Source organism: Vigna radiata, chromosome 3 (genome assembly GCF_000741045.1).
Source record: "Vigna radiata var. radiata cultivar VC1973A chromosome 3, Vradiata_ver6, whole genome shotgun sequence".
In the NCBI taxonomy this organism is placed as follows: Eukaryota; Viridiplantae; Streptophyta; class Magnoliopsida; order Fabales; family Fabaceae; genus Vigna; species Vigna radiata.
Genome location: NC_028353.1, coordinates 11,812,094 through 11,837,279, shown reverse-complemented (window position 1 = coordinate 11,837,279; position 25,186 = coordinate 11,812,094). Strand labels below are relative to the sequence as shown.

At 33.6% G+C, this 25,186-nt stretch overlaps 1 protein-coding gene across 2 annotated transcripts; it reads left to right on the top strand.

Moving 5' to 3' along the window:
• The first annotated feature begins 1,998 nt into the window (after positions 1–1,998).
• On the top strand, positions 1,999–24,599 carry LOC106757811 (pre-mRNA-splicing factor ATP-dependent RNA helicase DEAH1). 2 transcript variants are annotated; one of them, XM_014640617.2, is made up of 29 exons: positions 1,999–2,117; positions 2,244–2,369; positions 4,513–4,617; positions 4,730–4,857; positions 5,010–5,210; positions 5,326–5,397; positions 5,861–5,947; positions 7,638–7,671; positions 9,143–9,197; positions 10,175–10,234; positions 10,393–10,464; positions 10,987–11,050; positions 11,380–11,459; positions 11,582–11,649; positions 11,723–11,780; positions 14,213–14,270; positions 14,346–14,414; positions 14,888–14,956; positions 15,117–15,206; positions 15,589–15,675; positions 15,884–15,999; positions 16,081–16,147; positions 16,586–17,626; positions 17,875–17,937; positions 18,606–18,729; positions 18,808–18,908; positions 22,547–22,609; positions 22,697–22,769; positions 24,214–24,599. In XM_014640617.2, the coding sequence occupies exons 3-29, from the start codon at positions 4,518–4,520 to the stop codon at positions 24,264–24,266; spliced, it is 3,153 nt and encodes a 1,050-aa protein (XP_014496103.1). In that variant the 5' UTR covers positions 1,999–2,117; positions 2,244–2,369; positions 4,513–4,517; the 3' UTR covers positions 24,267–24,599. The 2 variants fall into 2 exon arrangements, with proteins under 2 accessions (XP_014496103.1, XP_014496104.2); XM_014640618.2 differs by lacking the exons at positions 1,999–2,117; positions 2,244–2,369; positions 4,513–4,617; positions 4,730–4,857 and having other exon boundaries at positions 5,135–5,259.
• Positions 24,600–25,186: the final 587 nt, after the last annotated feature.

The window sequence follows — 25,186 nt, the reverse complement described above, 5'->3', positions numbered from 1 at the left end:
TGCAAGAATCAGAAACCCAAAATCCCCAATTCATGACCATCAATCTGCAGAGAAGATAAGATGAATCAACTACAACCTTAAATCACAAAATCAAAACCCCAAATTTCCCATTTCCAACCTTAGCCTCGTCACGAGTCTAAAACTTGCGAAAGAATAAAAATCCAATTCGAGCCACACCCAAAGTAGTGAACCAAACACGATTTCACTTTGTCGTGAAGACATTGGAGCACTTGTCGTCGAGAAGAAATCGTCGTGAACCGTAGGTCCAATGTCTCACCGCCACCAAGCCACACAATACCAAAACCATCTCCTTTTTTCATAAATCGCAACCAAAGACCAAAAAAAAAAAGAAAGAGGAATATTATGCTTTCCCCTGCTGCGAGAATCAGAACCAGAAAGAATCTGTTAAGAAGAAGAAAGTTTCTCGTAAAACCCCAACCCAAGACCAGAGAATGAGACGAAAGACAATGCTTCCCCTGCGAGTAGACCAAACCGAAAAAGAGGAAGGAGAAAGGGTATCTCCCTTTTCTAACCTGTGACCTCCCTAAAATGAGAAAGGAGAGAAACCCCCTTATGTTCAGCGTCAGATGCAAGGTTGGTGAGGAGGAATTGCTTAGCATGGATGGTGTGGTGGAAGGGGAGATTGGGGAACTCCACGTTGACGATGACGAAGATACGGCTGGAGGCGTCGAGACCTACGGTGGTGACGGGGAAGTTGGAGATGGGTGGACGGGCGAGGGATCAGGCGAGGGAGACAAGGGAAGGGAGGAGTTTGGCGATTAGAGAAGAATGAGCTTGGGCCTCAGATGCATCCCAACATCATCCACGCATCCCAATACTCCCAGCAGAAGAACCGCAGAGAGCGATCTTCAACGTGGAAGACAACGACCGAGGATGACTAGTGAGAGGGAGAAAAGCTGGGAAGATTGACTTAGTGTCAGAAAAAAATGACATGACGCTTCACCGCTAACGAGCTTAACTTCTTTGTAACGCCATTGGTTTTGGAGGATGAAAAATTATGGTTTTTTAGGAAGAATATCAAAATGTAGCAAAGTTTAAAAGAGAAAGTGAAACAAAATCGCTTGATACTTTAGGAACTACAAATATATATATTTTTATTTCTTAAAAACCACATCAACTTTATATCATTAATTAAAAGAACACCATAAGTGTCAATACATTCTTACCTCTAACCAATTTCCGAAATAGTTTTCCAAAAGAAATTATGATAGTACTCTTTGGACATTTATCAAATACTTATTAACTTTTATGAATTAAATTTATGAAATAGTTATTTCAATTTTAAAATCAATAATATATGAAAATATTACTCTAAATAAAAGAATTCTAACAATGCAATATTTAAATCCTTTACTTAATTATTTTATTTTTCTTATCATTATTATAATTATTATTATTATTGTCGTAATTTTTTTTATTTCTATGTTTCTTAATATTTTATTTTCATAAAAATAATTATTAAAATAACTATAATAATAAGAATTTATATTATAAATCAAATTGTAAACCAAATTAATATTTATTTAATTTAAGTAAATTTATTCTATAATTTTTTTTAATATATTTCATTATTCATTTATTTTTTAATTTTCTTTTTCCTTTTATTTATAATTCTTCCAATTTACTTTTTGAAAATATGGTAGCTATAACTTTAGTAGTATTTATTTATTATTGTATTATAAAAAAATTGTTAAATCAATCTAGACAATTCTTAAATTTTTTATTTATATATTATATCAATTTTATTAAATATAAAATTAAAAGAAAGCGTTGCATTGATGAATAATTTTTAAATTTGAGAAAGCAGACCATTGCTCTTGAGAAATATGTAATAAATTTTTATTTCCTTTCATATTTAATATTTTATATTTTACTATGGGGCGTAGATTTTTTATTTTTAAATATTAATTTCAGATATACTAATTTGTTTCTTTAATTATATATAAAAAGTTATACAAAATAAGAAGAGAATTGGTGCAAGGTCACAGAAGAAAAAACTAAGGTTGTGAGGATCCGGTGCTTTCCGAACCCTCTTTCGTTCTCGGTCGAACTTTTCTCTTTCTCGCACGTGTTTTTTTCTCTCGGTTAGCGTTCTGGTAAACATTTTCATCCCTTTTCTTGCTTTTTCAGTTTCGATGCATTGTGTATTGAGAAACATTTTCATCCCTTTCAATGCTTTGTTTTTAGTTCTTATTTGATGCACTGTGTGTATTGAAAAACAGTGAGTGAGTGCGGCAATTCTGGAAAAGGGGTGATTGTTTCGTCTGTGCAGCAGGAACGTGATTCGGAAGGGGTTTATACTGTGTTGCGAAAACTTGGGCAGAGCAAGGAGAGTAGAGTCGGCCAAGGTATTGGGAGCTAACCTTGTTTGAGTTGTAATTGTTGGCTGAATGTATGATAGGTGATGATAATTATTTTGTTTGGCATCCTGTTTGGGAAAAGTTGGTGTTTTAGTGCGTATAAAATTAGGTTCTCTTATATGGTTTTAGAAAGAAAAAAATTAACGCATGAATGGCGGTAGCTGGGCATGAATAAGTATGGAGCAGTGGCGTATTTATGCTGGCCAAAACGATTGACTCCATAATTTGTTGAATCTAACGCCTGATTCATAGTTGGTGCAATGTTTATGGATCTTTGTTAAATATATAATTGGTTATTTAGTTGTTGAAGTCAAGGTATAATCGAGGAAAACTATGGATGATATAAAAGAAAAATTGATGCCTGAATCTTATATGTGTGCGTGGAAAATGATTTTTGGTGGATTGGTAATATCGGTTGTTTTTTATTATGATGTTATGCTGCTGGATTTTTTGAAAACTGACTCATGTTGTTGAGGGTTGAATCTGGAAAATGGTTTAGTGCATAATTTTTATGGTTAAATTAAAATTGTGTTTTATGTTATAAGGACGTGAATGTACAGTGTTTTATGGGTTGTTTAGGTTATGTAATTGGTATTTTAATTAGTTATGTCCTTGGATATCTTCTGTGAGAGCTTCTGCATATAGATGGCTATGGTGCAGTGTTTTATGGACTGTTTTGAACTTATTATTGGTTGTTCCAGCACTATGAAAAGTCTGGCGTGGATAAATTTTGAAAGTTGGTGCATGGAAATAGGTTCGTGGAGTGATGGTTTTGGATAGCAAGAATTTAAGTTTAAGGATTGAATATGCAGTGGTTGAATGGAATTTCTTTGGTTTTTTTAATTGGTAGGTTCTTTGGATATTTTCCCTGGAAGATGACACATCAATTGGGTCTTAGTGCAATGAGAATTTTGGGTGTTAAAAAGTGTATATTTTGAAAACTAGTTCTAGAAATAGTCATGGTACAACTGTAATTCTGCTAAGAAAATTTTATTGTGTAAGTCCTGAACATGCATTGCTGAATATATATACACCGAGCATGTGGATGGACTTTTTGATTTTTGGCAAGTTTTCAGAACCTGTTTTGAAATGGTATCAATTGGTATTTTTAAATTGGATAGAGTTGGTTGTAAATAGCTGCGGTTAAGTGTTTAAGTATTTTCAGATTATTATTATTATTTGTTTTTTTTTTTTTTGTATGTTAAGATGGAATGTGTGTTATGAGTTTGAATCACGAATGATGTTGCAGTTTTAAAGAGCTGTTAGGAGTATTTGGTTTGTTGTTTAAGGTTGCAAGGTTGTTGTTTGAGTTGGGACCTTTGTTTCTTTGGCTGAAGTATGTATGCTGTTTTTTCAGTTATGCATATGGTTGCGAGTTTTGCTTGTTGTTTATGAGTTGTGCATAGATTAGTTCTGAGTTGTGTAAATTTATGATTGAATTGTGTGAGAGTGATGGATTATGGTTGGGTGAGATGGTTATGATGTTGAATACCTCGGAATGTGTTGGTATGCGTGATTGTGGATAAGGGTAGGGGTCTGTGAGCAAGGATCTGGGTTGTGTTGTTGTTTGAACGGGTCAAGGTGAGTGAAGTTAGAACCATGAGAACCATGCCTGGTCGTGAATGTTTCAGCTGTGGTGACATATATATTGAACCCAAGTTAAATTAGGGCAAAACCCGTTAAGAATTTTAAAATTGTTTAAAACTTATGGTAATGCTGAACAGTGGCATTTAAATTGTTTTTTGTGTGTAGAAGATTAAGATATGAAGAAGAAAAGTACCAGAGGTTTGGAGTTGACTTCTTACATTTAAAATGTTGTTGTGAGTCACATTTTCTTTTGTTGACATTGCATCCCTCTGAACGTTGCAGAAACATACAACAAAAAGTTTTTAATAGTCATAGTTTGTTTACGGATTACTTTGTATAAAAAAAACTCAAAAGTATTCTATTTTGCATGACATTTCTAACACTAGCACTTGTTGCAAAGATTGCATATATGTTACATTCTTTATCGTGTCTACAACTATTGATCAAGTTCTGTTTATGGCGATGGGCATCTTACACTCTTTTAATTTTCTCTAACCATGTACTCCAAAACTCGGCTAATTTATTGTATTTTATGTTCTTGCAGTGACAATGGGGGGTGATGATAGTCTAAAGACATGGGTATCAGATAAATTAATGTCCTTACTGGGATATTCTCAGCCCACAGTCGTACAGTACATGATTGGACTAAGTATTTCATCTAATTTCATTTATGCTCCTTGAAAATTCTTCTATAGTCAATTTGGAAATCACGTCAGCGATTCATGCGCCTAATTTTGGCAATCACTTTTTTGGTGTTGCAGCCAAACAAGCTACTTCACCAGCTGATTTGGTGGGCAAGCTAGTGGAGTTTGGGATCTCATCAATGGACACTCGTGCATTTGCGGAAGAAATTTACTCAAGAGTTCCTCGCAAGTCATCTGGTTTAAATGTGAGTTTTTTTTTATTTTTTTTTATTTTTTTATTTTATTTTTTTATAGGGTGCAGTGAAATATACTGCCATAGTGTTCATGTAGCAAACCCTTTTTTTCTTGAAAATCTCTTGTATCTGCTGCCTATTGATACTCTTCCATTCTGTATCAGCAATATCAAAAACAAGAGAGAGAAGCTGTAATGTTGGCCAGGAAGCAGAAGACTTACACAATTTTGAAGGCTGATGACGATAGTGATGATGAATCTGTGGATAAATCTTCAATAACTACTACTTCATCTGGAAGGCTTGACAATCACAGAAAAAAGCGTTTCAGGAAGAAAAATGAAGTTCAAGATGACCACGACGATGAGGCAATTTGCTCATAACCTATTAGATTCATTTTCATATTTCTTGCTCATGGTAAGTAGCTAACCGATGGTTCTTCTAACAGCATGTGAATTGTTTTGACCAAATGCAATCCTGCAGGTGATTTTGAGAAAGGAAAGTGAGAGACAAGTGAAGAGAAAAACTTCCTCCGGTGATGATAATGATTCGGAGGTACTTTCTCAGTATTCTGCTCCTATCCTTCCGGCTAAATATCTAAATTTGTCTATGCATGAGAAACTTTGTTACTCATAATGAAATTTCTGTCATTTCCACTTGTTTGATTAATGTTATGGCTGACTGTCAGCTAGCTTTTATTTTTCCCACTGCATATCCAACTCTATTTGTCAGTGGCTTGTGGTCTTGTTTTGGGTAATTAGATCCCTCAGTGAGTGATGTTTTGATCCATATGACTTGATGCGACCAAGCTATTATTGCCTGTCTTACATATGATTTGTGTATTCAAAAGAAAACTAGATTTTCTATGGTCTATTTAATCATGTCAAAGGGTCTTTTGTTTAAAAAACTTTCCTGTGTATACAGTGTTTCATTACATTTTTCAAAAGCATTATTTATTGTTATTACTATTATTGTCCATCTCTTGTCTCGATGTAATTTCTTGTTTATTTGCATACAGTCTGAGGAAGAAAGGTTGAAAGATCAAAGAGAGAAGGAGGAATTAGAGCAGCATATGAGAGATCGAGATGCAGCTGGGACGCGGAAGGTACTTGTCAATGTTCAATTGATTTGGTTATGTGTACTTGTTCTTTACTCTTTTAATGATTATCTTTATTAATTATACTTGAGAATTAAACTGTAAAATAATTCTAGAGGGCTTGATTGATCCCTCTCATAATCTTCTATTTATAATAATAAATTGATACAAGAGTACATGATAATTAGAGTAACTCTAGACACAATATAATCATGATAATTAGAGTAACCTAGACACAATATAATCATGATAATTAGAGTAATCTAGACACAATATAATCATGATAATTAGAGTAACCCTAGACACAATATAATCATGATAAATAGGATAAATATCCTAACAATTATTTTTATTATCAGTATTATCATGGGCTAATACTACTATTACTAACTTACGGGGTTAGATAGTATCTGTATGAATGCTTTGTTTGGAGCTGCCAAGATGGGTAATCCAGTTCGGCCCATCACGGTTTGGTCACTTAGTGAGCCAACCGAATCCAACTCTGTTATTTGCGAGCTGAAAAATTTGAATCTGGCCCGATCTACCACGGGATGGTGGGTTTTCACTAACTCATTTAATTATAATTTTTTTTTCTTTTAAAATAAAAACACTAGTTTTTTTTAACTCAAATCTAAATAAACGTCATGACGTTGAACTCCAAAGATAATTCAAAATAAAAAAAAGTATCTTACAATCCAAACGTAATCCAAAAACATGTACAAAAGGTGAACAAATAAGTTTTTAGTATTGATAATTTTTCTATCACTTCCATTTATAATATTAAAGTCTTGAATAGATAAATCTATAGTATTTTTCACTCTTGAAACATCTTTTTTATCACCATCTACAATATAATAAAAAAATGTTAACTAATAATATTGAAACACAAAATTATAAATATTTAAATTAAATTAGGTGTGTTGGTGAGTTAACGCGATCCACCACGGATTCAATCCGGTGAACCGAGTTCTAAGTGAGCCGAATTGAAAATTAGCCTACATAAAAAAATTACATTTTTTTTTAAATTCAGCCCAGCTCAAACCCGTGGTGACAGCACTAGCTTTGTTATAGATAAAAGAAGAAAAATCGTTGGAAGTAGTGAGGAAAATTTTGAGGGTATTGGATAGCAGTATGCATTATTTTATATAAAAAATAGTATTTTATATTTTTATAAACTTTTGATTTGTTGTTTTATAGAATATTATGTTTTTTGTTTTTGTTTTCTTTTTTTCCTTTTTTTATTTTATGAATGAAGAAGCTTTATTGACAAGGAAAACCCAATCAAGGATTCCTCAAAGGCCAAAGGGCCATCAATAAGCAAAAATATTCAAACTTTCTGTTTTTAATTGGCAACAAATTGTCCATTCTATCCACATATAAGATTGTCCTGCCCTCCCCTTAACTGGCCATGTTGGTTGAGCCAAAGAAAGTGTACACAGTATACGTGTGCATGGCATATGTAAAGGCCTAGAAACACCCAGTAAAGACTAGAATTACTTATCCTATTATCTTTCTTTAATGCAATTTGGTTAATACTTATAGCTTAGTTGTTATTTTAAATAATGTTATTATTGCAGAATATGTTGATGCTTTTAAGAAGCACATATACCTATTTCCGTGCACACTTATCTAATGTACTATTTTTCTGGCCTTATCTATTACTACATTCTAATTGTTTGAATTGTTTCATGATTTTCAGTTGACTGAACATAAATTATCACGAAAGGAGGAAGGTATGTTTATTGTTTGTTAAACTAATTGCCATGTACAAATACGGTCCATGTGATTTCATGCATGTTTATATACATTAACTTTGTTATTATTGAATACAGCGAAAAATTGTGTTTGGAATTAATCTCCCTTGTATAGAAAATACACATAGGCTACTTTATTTATAATGAAAAAAATATAGACTAAGCCCAAAATACAAACTAAAGATAAAACTTAACAAAAGATAAGTAACTAAGACAAGAGATAAATATAAGATATCTAAGACTCCCCCCAAACTAGTGCATATAAATTGTATGTACTAAGCTTGTTACAAATATAATCAATTCTCAATGACCATAAATACTTAGGATAAATATATGCTTACTAATCACTTGAGTTAACGAACTCAGTCTTAATATCTTTGGATACCTTTTCTTGAATGAAATGACAATCAATCGCAATATGTTTCGTCCTTTTATGAAATACAAGATTAGAACTAATATGAAGAGCAACTTGATTGTCACATATAAGTGTTGTTTGAGTGACATATCTAAATTTTAACTCCTTAAGCAATTGTTTAAGCTAAACAAGTTCACAAGTACTTGAGGCCGTAGCTCTATTATGCTTTTGTACTAAATCTTCCCACCACACTTTTTTTCTTGCTATTCCAAGAAATCAATTTACAACAAATGGAGAGACAATATTCAGAAGTAGATATTCTATTAGAAGGAGATCCTGCCCAATCAGCATATGAATAACAAACAACTTTTGTATAGTTATCGGAACCATATAATAACCATTTTCTAGGAGATCTTTTAATGTACTTTAATATACGAATTTTGCATTCCAGTGATCTTTATATGGGGAATTAAGAAATTGGTTTACCACACTGGCCACAAAGGAAATGTCAGGACATGCAATTGTAAGAGAATTTAATTTCCAACTAATTTTCTATATTGCTTAGGATCTAACATAGGCTCCCTCTGATTTGGTAGGAGTTTGGTATTAGGACCCATATGTGTGTCAACAAATTTTGAATTTATCAATCCAGTTTCCTTCAAAATATCCAATGTGTACATCCTTTGAGATATAACAATACCATTGTTGGATTGTGTCACCTCAATACCCAAGAAATATCTGAGTTTGCCAAGATCTTTGGTCTGAAAATGGTGATAAAGATGTTATTTCATCTGGAAGATGCCATGGTTGTCACTGTCTGTAAGATGTCATCAACATATACTATCAAGTAGACATATCTAAGATATCTTACATTTATAATTATCAAAGTAAGGGTTTAGGGTTTAAAGTTATGTTTGTTAATAGAGGATATCAAATCTCGTCTATTTATTGTCTTGATTTCTTTTTCTCAACATGAAAAAACTATGCATGCTATTATAGAAACATAGTTTATGCTCAATGCTTCTCTTTATCTTTATAGTTTAATGATTTCTATATGCTTGTTTTGTAATCTTGGTTCAATCTGTGTTCTAACAGAAGAGGTAATTCGAAGATCTAGTGCTGCAGAGCCGGAGGATATTCGAGCTTTGAGGTTTGTTATTACATTTCTGGGTGTGGGAGTAGTCTTTTACATGAGAAAATATCAAGGTTTGCCGTCTTCCAGGTAGTGTTTAAGATAATAATCGAAAAGAAAGTGTTCTTATTTTCGGGAATGTTAAAGCGATTGACACTTACAAGCAGGTAGTTTGATATTTAAGATCCTGGTTAGTCACTGAGGAAGAAAAGGCCGAAAAACTGAAAATCTAGCAAAAGTTCTTTTAATAAATACATAATATGAAATGTATGAACAACTTAACACTTCAGTGCTAAAGTTTAGATTATGTATGATATATCTAGCAATTTTAAATTACTGTAATTTTTTTATCTGTATATTCAGACCATATCTGTTATATATTATTATTTTGAAGTTTAAAAACTATTGCAAAAATTAGTTATATTTATTATTTTATTTCATTATTATCTATAAATGCATATTGCTTTTCATACGTAATTAATTACTAACTTAAGTTATATCTATGAAGAAATTGGTTTATGTCTGGATGTGTTGTTGACCGGAGGAAATAAAGTGCTATTCCAAATTGCACTGAATGATATTTGTAGTGTCTCAAAAGGAATGCATATCTAAAGAAAAACCTTTGAAACTTAATTTCTTTGGGATTGATTTGATTTCTTGGTTGCTTTTTTGTGCTCAACTTATGGTTTCCTTAAGGGAATTTTGTATGGTAAATTTTCATAAAGAATTGGAGAGCTATCTTGTATTATTGAATGGTAGATATTTTGGGTAAAATGGATAGGGGGAAAACTGAATGAAATTTAATGAAATACTGAAATTTTGGTTTATGTTGCCAATGGAATTTTGTATGGTAAATATTGAAGTATCCGATCACATATTGTTGTTTTTGTCTTTCCTTGTCTTGTTTAAGGATAAATTCCCATTTATTGCTTTGAAATGACTTAAGTTTAGCACAATATGTCATGTTACTTACAGTTCCACCACTGTCATTGCAGAAAGGTTTCAAGGCAAGAATACTTGAAGAAAAGGGAGGAAAAGAAATTAGAAGAACTAAGGTATGATGCAACTCAGTGTCTTAAGGTTCTTTGGTAGGTCACATTTTTGGTCAATAAATAAATTATAGTTTGATTGCATTACTTTGCTGTGGCATGCTAGTATCGTATTAGTTATTTATTTTATCATTGAGTTTAGTAATTTTTCTTGGTTATCGCAGAGATGATATAGAAGATGAGCAATATTTGTTTGAAGGTGTGAAGCTTTCAGAAGCAGAATATCGTGAACTGAGGTAATCTATCTGTTTGGTGGTTTCTTGAGTTCCTCTTCCATTTGTTTGGTGAAGCAAATGTGATGCCCGGCTTTGGTCTCTACCATAGTCTTTGCTTTAGGGGATATTTGATATCCGAGAAATCTTTTCATACTTGAGAATTACAAATCCTATGAATTATTAATGCTAGGAATGACCAAATTCTGATTGGTTAGTCAATTATATTGGTTGGAATATTTCTACAAGTTTTCATTATGTGTTATTTTTATTTAAATCTTTAATTTATTATTATGTCAGATGATTTGATAAGAGACTCTCACTTCACTATGGAAATTCCAAAATTCTTGAAAACTAAAAATTGTTCTTTTACCAAAAGTGTACTTATAGAATTTTTTGAAATTTAATCAAAGTTTTGATTTAATTTTTGATTTTTTTCATGTTCAATCTGTATGTTCTGAAAATGTATAATCAATTTGTATTCCATGAGTGTATAGTTTCTGTATTACCAAAAGAATTTTTATGTGCTTTGTTTATTGCCTCCAGGTACAAGAAAGAAATCTATGAACTAGTGAAGAAGCGCACAGAAGAGGCTGACAATGTGAATGAGGTAAATAATCATTTAATTTGTATTCATGAGAATGTGATGCTGGTTGGTTATTTATTAACTGTTGATTATTGTTGAAATAATTTTTTTATTAGTTTAATTTAAGATGCTTGCCAGTTTATTCCGCTTTAACTTTCTATTGAGTATTACTAAGTTATTGCCAAGATTAAGCTGTATAGTTCTAAAATACAATGGAAGTTGGTGTGAAGATCTTTTAGACTGTTTAATTCTTTTGGGATCTGGGAACTGACAAAGGGATCTGGACACTCAATAAGTTAAATTGATCCATCTGTGTTTTTTTGTCCAACTATCGTGTTCTACTGAAATTGCAGTATAGAATGCCGGATGCTTATGATGAGGAAGGTGGCGTTAATCAGGAGAAGAGGTTTTCTGTGGCTATGCAGCGTTACAGGTATTTCACTTGCCAAATGATCTCCACTCCAGTTGGAATTACATATACGCTATTAGTCTATTCTCATTATTCCAGTCATCATGTGCTTCCTCTCATCTTGTTTGCTTTGTTTTATTTTATAGGGATCCAAATGCTGAGGATAAAATGAATCCATTTGCTGAACAAGAGGCTTGGGAGGAACATCAAATTGGTAGATATTTCTGCTTTATTATACTCCTAAGAAGTCCATATTCTGTATCTAAGTTCTGAACAACATCTTTCAGGAAAGGCAACGCTGAAGTATGGTTCAAAGAATAAAAAACAAGTCTCTGATGATTATCAGTAAGTTTCTTCATCTAGAAATAAGTTTCCAGATTCAGACTGATGACCATCCAATCTCTAGAAACTTTATTGTTGCATTAGGGATCTCCTTCAATTAGGTCCATTAACATTATTCAAATTGGGTTCCTGTGGTTAATTATCCATCAACAAAACAAATGGTAGTTAGATGAAACAATACCATAAGGACCTAGTAAAAAACAATTATATGATCAAGGACCCAATTGACAAAAAAGAAGTTTAGGGACCTATTAAAAATTCTTAAATAGTTCATGGACCTTTTGATAGGATATAAGGTGATAGGATATAATGTGTGTAAGATAGAAGGAAACAGATTAGGAATGAGTTGTTAGTTGGTTAGTTGATTGGGGGGCTTTTATAAGAAGACAGAGAGGTCTTGTGTCTCGTGGAGTTTTTTTGATATTGGTTGTATGGACAGGAGGTTGTTCCTATGGAGGAAGAGTGCTCCCTTGAGAGTTGGATGCTGTACATTTGTATTCTTGTTCATCAGAGTAATAGACAGACTTTTTGTCCAGTATTCTGTTTGTTGTTGGAGTGAAAGATTGATTTCTTTACCAAAAGGGAAAAGAATGGAAGGAAGAATCAGCGTAATAGAAAGGGCGATAGAGGAACTAAAAGAGGGTCATCAAGAACTCTAGGAGATGGTTAGCGATTTTATGAAAAACTCCAAGAATTTAAACAGGAATTTGGAGGGCGGTCAAGGGTTGGTGTATGGGGAAAGAAGGGGAAGGAAGGATGAGGTTGAGGAGGTGATGGAAGAAAGAGTAATTACTTTGGAGAAAGGGGCCAACAATCAAGGAAGAGCCATGATAGAAAAAAAAGACAGTGTGCAAGACATAAGAGACATCATCCAAGAAAAGAGAGACATGTTGCAGGAATGCATAAATCATGGAAGGGGCTCATAAGGAAGTGAGAAATCTGTCATGAAAGGAAAGAAAGCGGGAAACATGGGATTGGATGCTGAGAAAGATATTTTGCAAGACATCAAGAAAGCAAAGCAACCCTCAGATAAAGGAGAAAATTCAATCAAAACCCAACCATCAAAGAACCTGGAAGAAAAAACAGTCCAAGGGTTCAAGAGCTAGCAACAATAATCCAAGAATTTTTCTTGGGAAGATCTTGCAGCAACTCTGCCAAGGATAGTTGAGGGGAATAGGAGAAGCATGGTATTGGATAGTTTGACAGCAGTAACATGGACTGGGAGTGGAAAAAATTTCACCCAAGAATTCAAGATATGGGAGTCCCAAGTAAAATCAACACAAAGAGATCAGTTGAGGAAGTATTCCTTGGGAAAGCTATAGGCCTTATGCAAAAAGGACAAGTTTCTCACCCACATCACCAATGTGGACATGGCCGAGTATTTGTCTAGGTGTTTGGAAAGCAAGGACACAGATAATAGTGTGGTGTTATCTAGTAGGAGCTGTTGGGATGTTAGGATGTCTATGTTGAACCATAGGTGTGGATCCAATAGTTTACTTGGAAAATCAAGAATTTTACTAGGTGGAAGGACTTGTTAAAGAAGAGGAAAATCATGGATAGAAATTCAAGAAATACTTGATTGGAATTGTTTTGTTAGCCATCAGTTACCAATGATGAACCTGAGAATGGAGGATAAATCTTTCACCAAGGAATTTCAGAACCACTACTCAAAAGCTATAAAGGATGGGGGTTGGTGTGAGTTTGTGACACTCAACAATCTCTTTGAAGATTCAGGGTGTTGTGTCCAGGAAAAAGTCATAGTCTCAGCCGAAGATCTTACCAAGCATGATTTCGAGTTGAGTAATAATGGCTTTTCTTTGAATAATTTGGATAGAAGAAGTTCTTTTACATGGAAGCATAAGAAGCCCCTCACTTTCAAGGAAATAATGGAGACATGGAAATGGTTCCATAAATTTTTTCTCTCATATCGACCACCACCCAAGCCTCCTGATCTAAAATTGTAAGCATTAGCCAATGGGTTCCATTCATATGATAACATGTTGATGAAGATGAGCAAGAGATCAAGCTTCACGGTTCCAACCTTGAGGACAAGGTTGTTCTGCAGCGGGGTGTAATGATAGGATATAAGGTGATAGGATATAATGTGTGTAGGATAGAAGGAAACAGATTAGGAATGAGTTGTTAGTTGGTTGGGAGGTCTTATAAGAAGACACGGAGGTCTTGTGTCAGGGGGAGTATTTTGATATTAGTTGTATAGACAGGAGGTTGTTCCTGTGGAGGAAGAGTGCTCCCTTGAGAGTTGGATGCTGTTGTATTCCTGTTCATCAGAGTAATAGACAGACTTTTTGTCCAGTATCCTGTGTGTGTGCTGTTTGAGTGATTTAACCTCTTTAATTATTTAGATTTAATGTAGGGTGTTATTCATCACCTCTGTATAGAAATAACTGATTTAAACTTGTTTATAAATATTTTAGGTATGTGTTTGAGGACCAGATTGAATTTATAAAGGCATCAGTAATGGATGGAGATAAGGTATGTGGATTACACAGCTGGACTCGTGGGATTTAGTGGTGATATTCTTTTGTTTGAACCAGTCTCTCTTTGCAGTTTGATTATGAAGAGGCGGAAGATTCTCTTGAAAAGTCCAGATCGAAGTCAGCTTTGGAGGCACTTCAGGTAGCCTTTTGAATTTATTCATCTCTTTATTAGCTGCTTGTAGATTGAGAGGCACCAACTTGCCTAAATATTTAATATGAAGTTAAGATAAATGAAAATAAAATATTTAAAATAGCTGATTAATTTTGAGAGGAACTTTAACAATTAACATGTATTTCTATGTAACTGTATGAAGTATAGGGTGAAATTCTTGTTCGATCCACTAATGTTGTGGATCCTATTCCCTGATTAACAACTTCCTTTTGAATCTTAATGGAACTCATATGAATCAAACAGTGGCATGCTGTCATTTTCCTTATACTATAATTACAACAATTATACTATTTATTTTTTAATTCCTTTAGAAAGAAATTAAGTTACAAGGAGGTTGGCTGTTAGTCAAACTTGAGGATTAAAAATTAAAAATCTCAATCTTTTGGCAGGGTTAATTATTGAAACGAGACTATATTGTTTACCTTTTTGTTGTTTTTTAGGAGGAGAGGAAAAAGTTACCCATGTACCACTATCGGGATGAATTGCTCCAAGCTATTCATGATCACCAGGCATTTTCCCCTCCTATTCCTTTCTTCTGAATACGAGTGAATTTCATCTCTGTTGTCAATGATCTGTTTTGCATTTGTATTCATTGTCTTTGCGTAAATATTTTCTTGTATACAATTGTGTCTGTATTCAAATTAAATCTCGAATATTCTTTTTATTTAGGTACTTGTAATTGTTGGAGAAACCGGTTCCGGAAAGACAACACAGATCCCCCAATATCTTCATGAAGTTGGATACACAAAGCATGGAATGGTGTGATTCAATTGCATTTCATGTGCTTACAACATCTGAAAACCTTATTTTATGCTCCCGTTAATACTTCCCTTTTGCAATGTGCAAGTATTGACAAGGCTGTGCTTCTTTGTGTTGTGTTATTTTTCTCTATTCTTGTTTTGTGGGCCTTGTCAACTATTGCTTATAAATTGGGGAAAAGTAGTTACCTGTTTTATTTTTCCATGCATGTTACTATAACTCCTAAAAACACAATTCAAGAACAGTGGCCATGGTTTAATAATTTAATTTTGACTGTCATTCAATTATGATTACATATAACTTTTCATACATTGTATCATACCTTTTGTATTGTAGGCATTGAAAATGACAAAACCTAAGGTGATTATATTTTTCTTTGCAGATTGCCTGTACTCAGCCACGGCGTGTTGCAGCTATGAGTGTTGCTGCCCGAGTTTCTCAAGAAATGGGTGTTAAATTAGGACATGAGGTAAGCTGCCCTAAGTTTTGAATATTTTAACATTATTTCTGTAGTTATTATATTATAGAGTTTATTTGCTGTGTAGATTTAACATTTTTTAGAAAATGGATATGCACATTATATGTTGAGTTCTTGTCAATATGTAAGTTGATTATGTACACCTCTCTTTCACCTGTCTTAGTCTTTTAATTGTTTAATTTGAACTTTTTAATTTTAGGTTGGTTACTCCATCCGTTTTGAAGATTGTACATCAGAGAAAACCATTCTGAAATATATGACTGATGGAATGTTACTGAGGGAATTTCTTGGTGAGCCTGATCTAGCAAGTTATAGGTGAGCTTTTCTTGGATTCATATTTGGGGTTTAGTTAAACACATTATAATTGTTTACTTATTATATTTGCAAATATTGCAGTGTTGTGATGGTGGATGAGGCTCACGAAAGAACACTCTCAACGGATATTTTGTTTGGATTAGTAAAGGTGAGCAGAACATTCTGTGATGAACTAAATCTGTTTCCCTTGTTTATAATTCTAACAGGTTCAGCGTTGAGACGTTTTGAAGTCTATTCCTTGAAAAATAAGCATGTTTATATTTGGTTGATCACACAATTATTGGCTGAAAATATGAACAGTTACTTGTGTATTGTTTAATTAGGATCGGTTATGTATTTTAGGAATGTATTTTGCATTAGGTCTTATGGTTAACATTTATTATGTTTTTAGGAGTAGCTATTATATTAAAGTTATATAGCAAATTCCATGTAGGAAAAAAGTAAGCAGAGTACTTGAAAGTTCTTTGGGTGACTTCTGGTGGAATTTTCTCTTTAATTAGTGTGCCTAAATACTAAATATCATTTTTCAATAAGCAATACACTTTCAAGGACTAAACTGCTTGTCTACTCTCTGTTTTTGTGACAGGATATTGCTCGATTCCGGCCTGATCTCAAGTTGCTGATATCAAGTGCTACACTTGATGCTGAGAAATTCAGTGATTACTTTGATTCTGCACCAATATTCAGAATTCCAGGGAGACGATATCCTGTTGAAATAAACTACACGACTGCACCTGAGGCTGACTACTTGGATGCTGCTATTGTCACCTCGCTTCAGATCCATGTCACTCAACCTCCTGGAGATATATTGGTATTCCTTACTGGACAAGAAGAAATTGAAACAGCAGAAGAAATCTTGAAGCATAGAACTAGAGGCTTGGGGACTAAAATTGCTGAGTTAATAATATGCCCTATATATGCCAATCTTCCAACTGAATTACAGGCTAAAATATTTGAACCAACTCCTGAAGGAGCACGAAAGGTGGTACTTGCAACTAATATTGCAGAAACGTCATTGACAATTGATGGGATCAAGTATGTCATTGATCCAGGATTCGTTAAGATGAAAAGCTATAATCCTAGAACAGGAATGGAATCTTTGCTAGTAACTCCCATATCAAAAGCTTCAGCCAATCAGAGGGCAGGTCGTTCTGGAAGAACAGGTCCTGGAAAGTGCTTCCGACTGTACACTGCATATAATTTTCACAATGATTTGGAGGAAAACACTGTTCCTGAAATACAGCGGACTAACCTTGCAAATGTAGTTTTGACTTTAAAAAGTCTTGGTATTCATGATTTGTTGAACTTTGATTTTATGGATCCTCCCCCTGCTGAGGCCTTATTAAAAGCTTTGGAGCTTCTATTTGCATTAAGTGCATTAAATAAGCTCGGTGAGTTAACCAAGGTCGGTAGACGGATGGCAGAGTTCCCACTTGATCCTATGTTGTCAAAAATGATAGTGGCTTCAGAAAACTTCAAGTGTTCAGATGATATCATTTCAATTGCTGCTATGCTTTCTGTTGGAAACTCAATATTTTACCGTCCAAAGGATAAACAAGTACATGCAGACAATGCAAGGATGAATTTTCACACGGGAAATGTTGGAGACCATATTGCATTGCTAAAGGTTCCGTTACTTCTGGCTTTTTCTGTATTTTGTTGATTGTCAACTTTATCTATATGCATTTTTTCCTTTATGTGAAATGTTAGACTCTATTATTTGATCTAATTATAGATTAGATATATTTCTTGTGCCATCCACCATGACGGTGAGCTGTGCTGCATCGCTCGTTGAGTTCGTGGTGGCCACATTGTTCTTTGTGGGTCATTCTAATTTTTTACTAGACCTTACTATTTTTTATTTTTTTCACTCAGGTCTACAATTCGTGGAAGGAGACCAATTATTCAACGCAATGGTGTTATGAAAATTATATACAGGTATTGACCTTTTACTGCAAACCATTATTTGGGGTGTCCGTATTTAATGGAAGTGCTAGAAGAAAGTAGTATACACATTTATACATTGTTAAGTACGGTAAGTAGCGATAATGTTATTTGAGAAAATTAAGGAAGTGAGTGAAAGTGGTGGGGAGAAATGCTACTTTATTTAACTTGTTGTAAATATGATTTGGTTAAGTTTTTTAGTTCATTTGACGAGCATTAAGTTTTTTGACAAATTGAAGTGTGTAAAAATTGTTGTACCAAATACTACCTCAATCAATGTTCTCATTATTGAGAGTGGTGACGTTCCATGTTAATAGTTACTTTAGAGGGTTTTCTTTTGCAGATAGAGTGGATATAGCTTTGAGAGGATGTAATTACTAATCGTTTTCTTTTTATTGATTGACTTTTTCTTATCTTTTCTATTATTACCTTTTACTTTTTTTCTGCTGATAGTATTCTTTTTATAAAAGAGAATTTTAAAACTTGTTGAATTTAGGCTTTTGACTATGATGGCTATATTTAGTTCTCTTGTCATTGTGATCTACAAATGGAGTATTTCCACAATGATTCTCGATTAAAATTCTTTTATTCGAATTTATTTATCTTTTGTTCATCCTTGCAATGATTTTACTTTATTAATCTGTTGTTTTTCTTGGTTCCAGGTAAGGAGTATGAAACGGGCAAGGGATATCCGTGATCAACTGGCAGGTCTTTTAGAAAGGGTTGAAATTGAACTAATTTCAAATGAAAGTGATTTAGATGCCATCAAGAAATCTATTACTTCCGGTAAACTTATAAAACTGATAATTTCTTGCATTGCAGATACTCTTTTAGTTTATTCAATCTAATTGTTAACTGCTGCAGGGTTTTTCCCACACTCTGCTCGACTCCAAAAGAATGGATCTTATCGAACTATCAAACATCCACAGACTGTTCACATACATCCTAGTGCAGGGCTGGCAGAGGTATTTTGGTTTTGTATGTTGCTGATAAGTGATAATGTATGTTGATTTAATGGACTTCTTACTTAGCAGATAAAATTACAAAGTAAAGGAGTAAGGAAGAGAGAAATTTGTTCAAATGTTTTTATATGGGTTTGGATATTACTAATCCTATATCCAGTTACTAATCTCAAAAACAGGAACTAACTATTCACTATCACAAAACCAGGGGGAATTGTTGTCTTACAAAAACTTGTCTTTTAAAATTTTCTCTCAATTAAACTTACTTAGCAGATAAAAATAACAAAGTAAAAGAGTAAGGAAGAGAGAACTTTGCACATATGGTTTTATAATAGTTTGGATATTACCAATCCTACGTCCAGTTACTAATCTCAAAAACAGGGACTAACCATTCATTATCACAAAACCAACCAAACTTACAATCACATAGATACAAGTTGAAAGGTTTAGAATACACCTCTCTTGATGCCCAAGAGATGAACCACACGTCCCTAGACATACCGAGGGATGAGCACCTCCTTCGACACACAAAGCATGACACATTCTTCAGAAAACCTCCTTAGTCACAACAACAGTACTCTATTGCTTTGCAGACACCCAAGTTTCCCAAGCCTTACAAGAATACAAGTTTCTCAAGTGGTTCAAAGAATTCACAAGTTCTTAAGTGTATTGGGTGCCCTAGAAAGAGAAATAAGAGTCTATTTATAGACTCAAGTAATGGGCACCTCCTAATTTTTGTTTTCAGCTATTCTCACTGTAATAATCAATTATTTTAAGTGTTAATCAATTATTCACTAAAGGACAAGCCTAACAGATAGTCCAACAGCTAAAGACCGCTAAAAACTCCAATGGCTAGAAGTGTTAATTGATTACAACCTCTGTCAATCGATTATTCCAGAACTATTTTGAGTTTTCAGACTTTACTATAATAATCGATTGTTCCTAGTTTTAATCGATTAACACTAATTGATTACCACTCCATTTAATCAATTATTCCAGTGTGGTTTTGACTCGAAACACAATTTTTACAAGACATATTACAAGGAATCAACAACCACTAGAAATCTAAGACTTATATAACAAATTACACTTTATTACAAAAGATTTACGACATGATACAAAGTCTCCAGAAGATCTTGTTCTTGATTGCTCATGACTTGATTTGGACATCATCAAAACTTCATCTTCATCATTTTGCTAATATGAAGGTCACTATGAGTTCCTTTTATGCCTTTTAGGCTGACAAATGCTCCAGTTATTTTTCAATCCTTAATGAATGATGTTCTAAGGCCTTCTCTATGGAAATTTGTCCTAGTATTCTTTGACAACTCCATGTGGAAGTGGCCAACTCCATAAGATGCTGCTTTACGTCGATTTTTGGGCCTCATGGGTTACTATAGGCGGTTTGTGCAGGATTATGGAAACATTGCCAAATCTTTGACACAACTATTGAGGAAGGATGTTTCGATGGACTGAGGAGACTCAATAAACTTTTACTATCTTAAAGGATGTAGTGTCACTTTAACAACCTTGGCTATTCCATATTTTTCTAAGCCATATGTGGTTGAGACAAATGCATCAAGCGAGGGATTGGGTGCAGTTCTGCTTCAAGATGGTAGGCCCTTAGCTTTTTGGAGTCAACCTTTGTCAGAACGAGCCCAAAACAAATCAGTTTACGAGAGGAAATTGATGGCTATTGTGCAAGTAGTACATAATTGGAAACATTATTTGTTGGGGCACATTTCATGATTGTAACAGATCGAAAAAGTTTGAAATTTCTGACTGAGCAGAAACTTTTGACAGAAGAGCAGTTCAAATGGACATCTAACCAGCCATGAGTTTGGTGTGACAAATTGTGACGGATAGTATAATCCTCAAGACTTGTGTCCTGCATCAATCGTCTGTTTGGTATGTCGATCTTGAACAAGAACATAATTATTAGCAAAAAGAACATAGTAATTTTGGGTGCGAGTAAGCTTGCTTGTGGAGATTAAATTGAAAGGACACTTGAGAATATAAAGCACAAAATCTAGGTAAGATTAGAAGAACGTCGTGTTTGACTAATGCAGTGAACTTTTATTTTAAAGCCATTTGTCATGGTAACAGAGGGTAAAGAATCCAAATAAGTCAGTTGAGAGAATGGGACTAGTTACCATACATATGTCAGAGGCACTAGAGTCAAGAATCCAAGGTCCAAGGGAGGAGGTTTGAGAAATACAAGCTACATGATTACCAGATTGAGCAACGACGACGACATGTTGTTTAAGTTGCATGGCTGCCTTGTATTGGAGAAACTCATTATAGGCATCAACGAAAATTGGAACCTCATTTGATGGTTTTGAAGAATTGACATGAACAATATTAGCTGTCTTGTGTTGTTGTCATGCCTTTGTACGACATTTTGCATTAGTATGGCCATACTATTGAAAAAAATTGCAACAAGTGCGTTGACCACGATTTCCACTTCGTCCACCATGGTAAGAAGATTGAGAGTGAGTAAAAAGCAGCGGAATTAGTTGGAGGTGCAGGAGAATGACCAGACATGTAAGGAACTGAGAGGCGAAGTAATTGTTCACTAAAGGTGTCATAAGATGGAACAACCATGCAGATAAGATTTGATTGCAGTTAGAGTCAAACTCAGAAGGAAGTCCAGCAAGTGCAAGCACTGGAAAAAACTTGCCACGTTGTTCAATATGTTTATCTGCATCATTACTAAACGATAAGATTGACTCAAAATCAACAATTAAGTGATCGAGTTTACCAAGATATGTTAGTATATCATGATTTTCCAACTTCATAGTGATAAGGTTGGAGACAACAGTGTAAAGGTGATGAACATCATTAGCGTATACTCTCTTGGCTTTGTTCCACACATCATAACAAGTAGTAAAAGTGTGGTATTGAGGCTGCAATTTGACATCATCAATTTGCATCCATTGGGCTTGATCATTGCGGGGAATGTCTTTGGCTTGTTTGGTCGAGTGGTTGGCACGACCTTGACCCTAAAACCATAGCTGGACAGCAGCAGCCCAGCAGTTATCCAGATCAGTTTTTCAAATGGAATCAGCGGAATGATCGTAAAAGTAACTATAGAGGGGTACTTGAGTGTGAGCTTTCGGAAGCCATGGGAAAATTACTTGAAATGGGCTTAAAAAGGGGTGTTTGGGTTTGAGGAAAGGGGCAAAGGGCATGTTGGCAAGTGGGTCGTGCTGGAATAGTGAGAAAAATGCAAGTGGAGACAGACACATGAGACGAATGTGCCAGGCACGTTTGTGGGTGCATGCGTCAACTGATCGAAGCAGCAATTTAAGCATGGTGGTTGCCAGAGGAAAAGTACGCTCGGTGATAGATAACACGAGCACATAGTGGCCATTGTTCCAAGATTGAAACCCTACACTACTGATTCCATATAGAATTATATATGTTTTGAATGTTTTGTGTATCTAATGTAGATCAACAGAGTATGTATTTATACTATTTTAAAGAATCAATTATAATAAAAACATTTAATAATTAGGAATCGATCATCCTAGTTTCCTATATTATGTAGTGGTTAATTTCCTCAAATCTGTAATAGCTGATTACATTCTAACAGTATAAAAGATCTAATTGTTTCTTTCATCATTTGGTTTCTCTTATAGGTTCTTCCTAGATGGGTTATATACCATGAACTAGTACTCACAACCAAGGAATATATGAGACAGGTAATTCCAATTGTTACCTATTTCATGTTTCATGATTTTATTCCATGGATATCTGACAATAGGTGAAACTGAATACTCATATTTCAGGTGACAGAATTAAAGCCGGAGTGGTTGGTGGAGATTGCGCCCCACTACTACCAGCTTAAGGATGTTGAAGACTGTATGCTTTCTCTCTCTTTCTCATATTGCTATTATATCTTTACAAGGAGTTAACAACATTTTCCTTTGAGCATTAGTGAAGTTTTCTTTATAAATATCATAAAGAGTCCTGTTACTGGATTCTAGCTATGATCCTGCCATTAGTTTGTGGATGTTATCTCACATGTTTTAATAATGCTGATTCCAATTTATAGGTTGTCAAACTGTTAATGTATCTTTAGCTGTTTAGTAAACTATAATATAGTAGTACGTGAGAAAAATACAAATAAATTAAAATGAATTTGGGAGTATGTATTGCCTTCTCTTAGGTTTTCATATTTATTTATAGTAGTTTTTGATTGAGATACATCAAATACTGTGAATGAGAGGGAAAACAAGATAGGTCTAGAAGAATATGTTCCTAGAAACTAGGTTTAGCACAAAGCATCTTCTAGAAACTAGGTTCAGAACTACTATAATAATGCTGATTCTAATTTATAGATTGTCATACTGTTAATGTATCTTTACATGTTTTAATAATGCTGATTCTAATTTATAGGTTGTCATACTGTTAATGTATCTTTAGTTGTTTAGTAAACTATAGTATAGTAGTACGTGAGAAAAGTGCAAATAAATTAGAATGAATTTGGGAGTATGTATTGCCTTCTGTTAGGTTTTCATATTTATTTATAGTAGTTTTTGATTGAGATACATCAAATACTGTGAATGAGAGGGAAAACGAGATAGTTCTAGAATATGTTCCTAGAAAGTAGGTTTAGCATAAAGCATCCTTCTAGAAACTAGGTTCAGAACAAATCATACAACACCTTTCATTAGATAAATTCAAATACATTTAGAAAACTCACCCATAAACAATAATAAAATATTATCATAGTATTTGTTGAAATATATTGTATTGTTTTAACTAGCTTTTTTGGTTTTGAGCTTTTTAGAAGCCTTATTTACGTTGGTCCATAGTCCCTTAAATAGGGCACTATGTGTAATAGAATTACAGCACAGTAATAATATTTTTACTTCTCAGTTAACTCTCCAAACTTTTATAGTATTAAAAAATAAAGTAAACTATTTCAAAGATACATTAAATCGGTTTGTTTCTTAGATATTATTTTGTTTTATTTCACATATATTTGTTGAACTTTATGAATAGTTAAATAATTTGTTAAAATCCTTTCTTTTATAATTAGAATGCCTGACAAGGTATACAGATTTTATTTTTTGTCTGAGAATTATCGTTTTGTTTAAGATTTAGGTCAGTTAACTCAAATTTAATCCAAAAAGTGTAAAAAAGAATAATTATAATGAAGTGCAAATTGTGACCTAGGGAAAATATTTTGCTAAGTAGCATATAGCATATTATTAGTCAACTTTGAATTTGTTGATTGTTATAAGAATATGTTGATTTATGCCATATAGCTATTGAGTTGTTGAATCAAATTTTATGACAGCGTATTCGAAAAAAATGCCCCGAGGAGCAGGCCGTATACAAGAGGACAAATAAATGACACTTTTGGAAGAAGAAAAAATTGTCTCTTAAACATGGGATATGTTTAGGCGTGTCTTCCACAGAAGTACATAGTGATTAAATGATATACGACTATGCCAACTTATATAAGGTTGGACTTTTATCATACTAGGAGAGCTTCTTAGCCATTGTATCTTTCTTCTTGTTTGTAATGATATTTTAGATATTTTTGTCATATTAGTCTAATTTAGATGTCAAAAGATTATAATCATGTCCAAAAATCATGGGATATGTATGTAAATTATACTATAGCATTGTATCTCCACTGTACTTGCTGACTTCATTACTAATAACCAACAAATTTTGCTCTGTAGGTTGTTTTTTCATTTTTTTTTTTGTAAGAAGTGATTTCTGTTTCAATTTTGTTATTGCTATTTGATACTAACGAATTTCACAAGGGTGGGTTTCTTTAACACATGCATGAACAAATTCATTTGATCTAGCAAATGCTGTTCAATTATAGTTTCCTATCATTCTATTGGCTAATGTTATGGTTGAGATGTTACCCATTGATTGCTCCTGTGTGTAATATTTAAACAATTTCCTATCTTTCATTTACTGCCAAATATTCCTGTATTGTGATATATCTCGTCGCTTGTTACTGTAACTTAATAACTAATTGAATTTGTAAAAGTGATTTCTTAAACACTGCATAATACTATTTTTTTTTTCCTTTTACCAAAATACGTTTTTAATATGAATATTTACGAATTTACATTTACTTTGACCTATTAAATATTTATATTTTTTTAAAATGTAATTTTATTATGACTAATATATCAAGATGGAAGATCAAATAAAATAAGAGAAAATTAGAAATCAAGAGTCAAGACGAAATTATTAAAGAACAAATAAAAATTTAACTTTTGTCGTAATAAATAGACAGGAAACCTCAG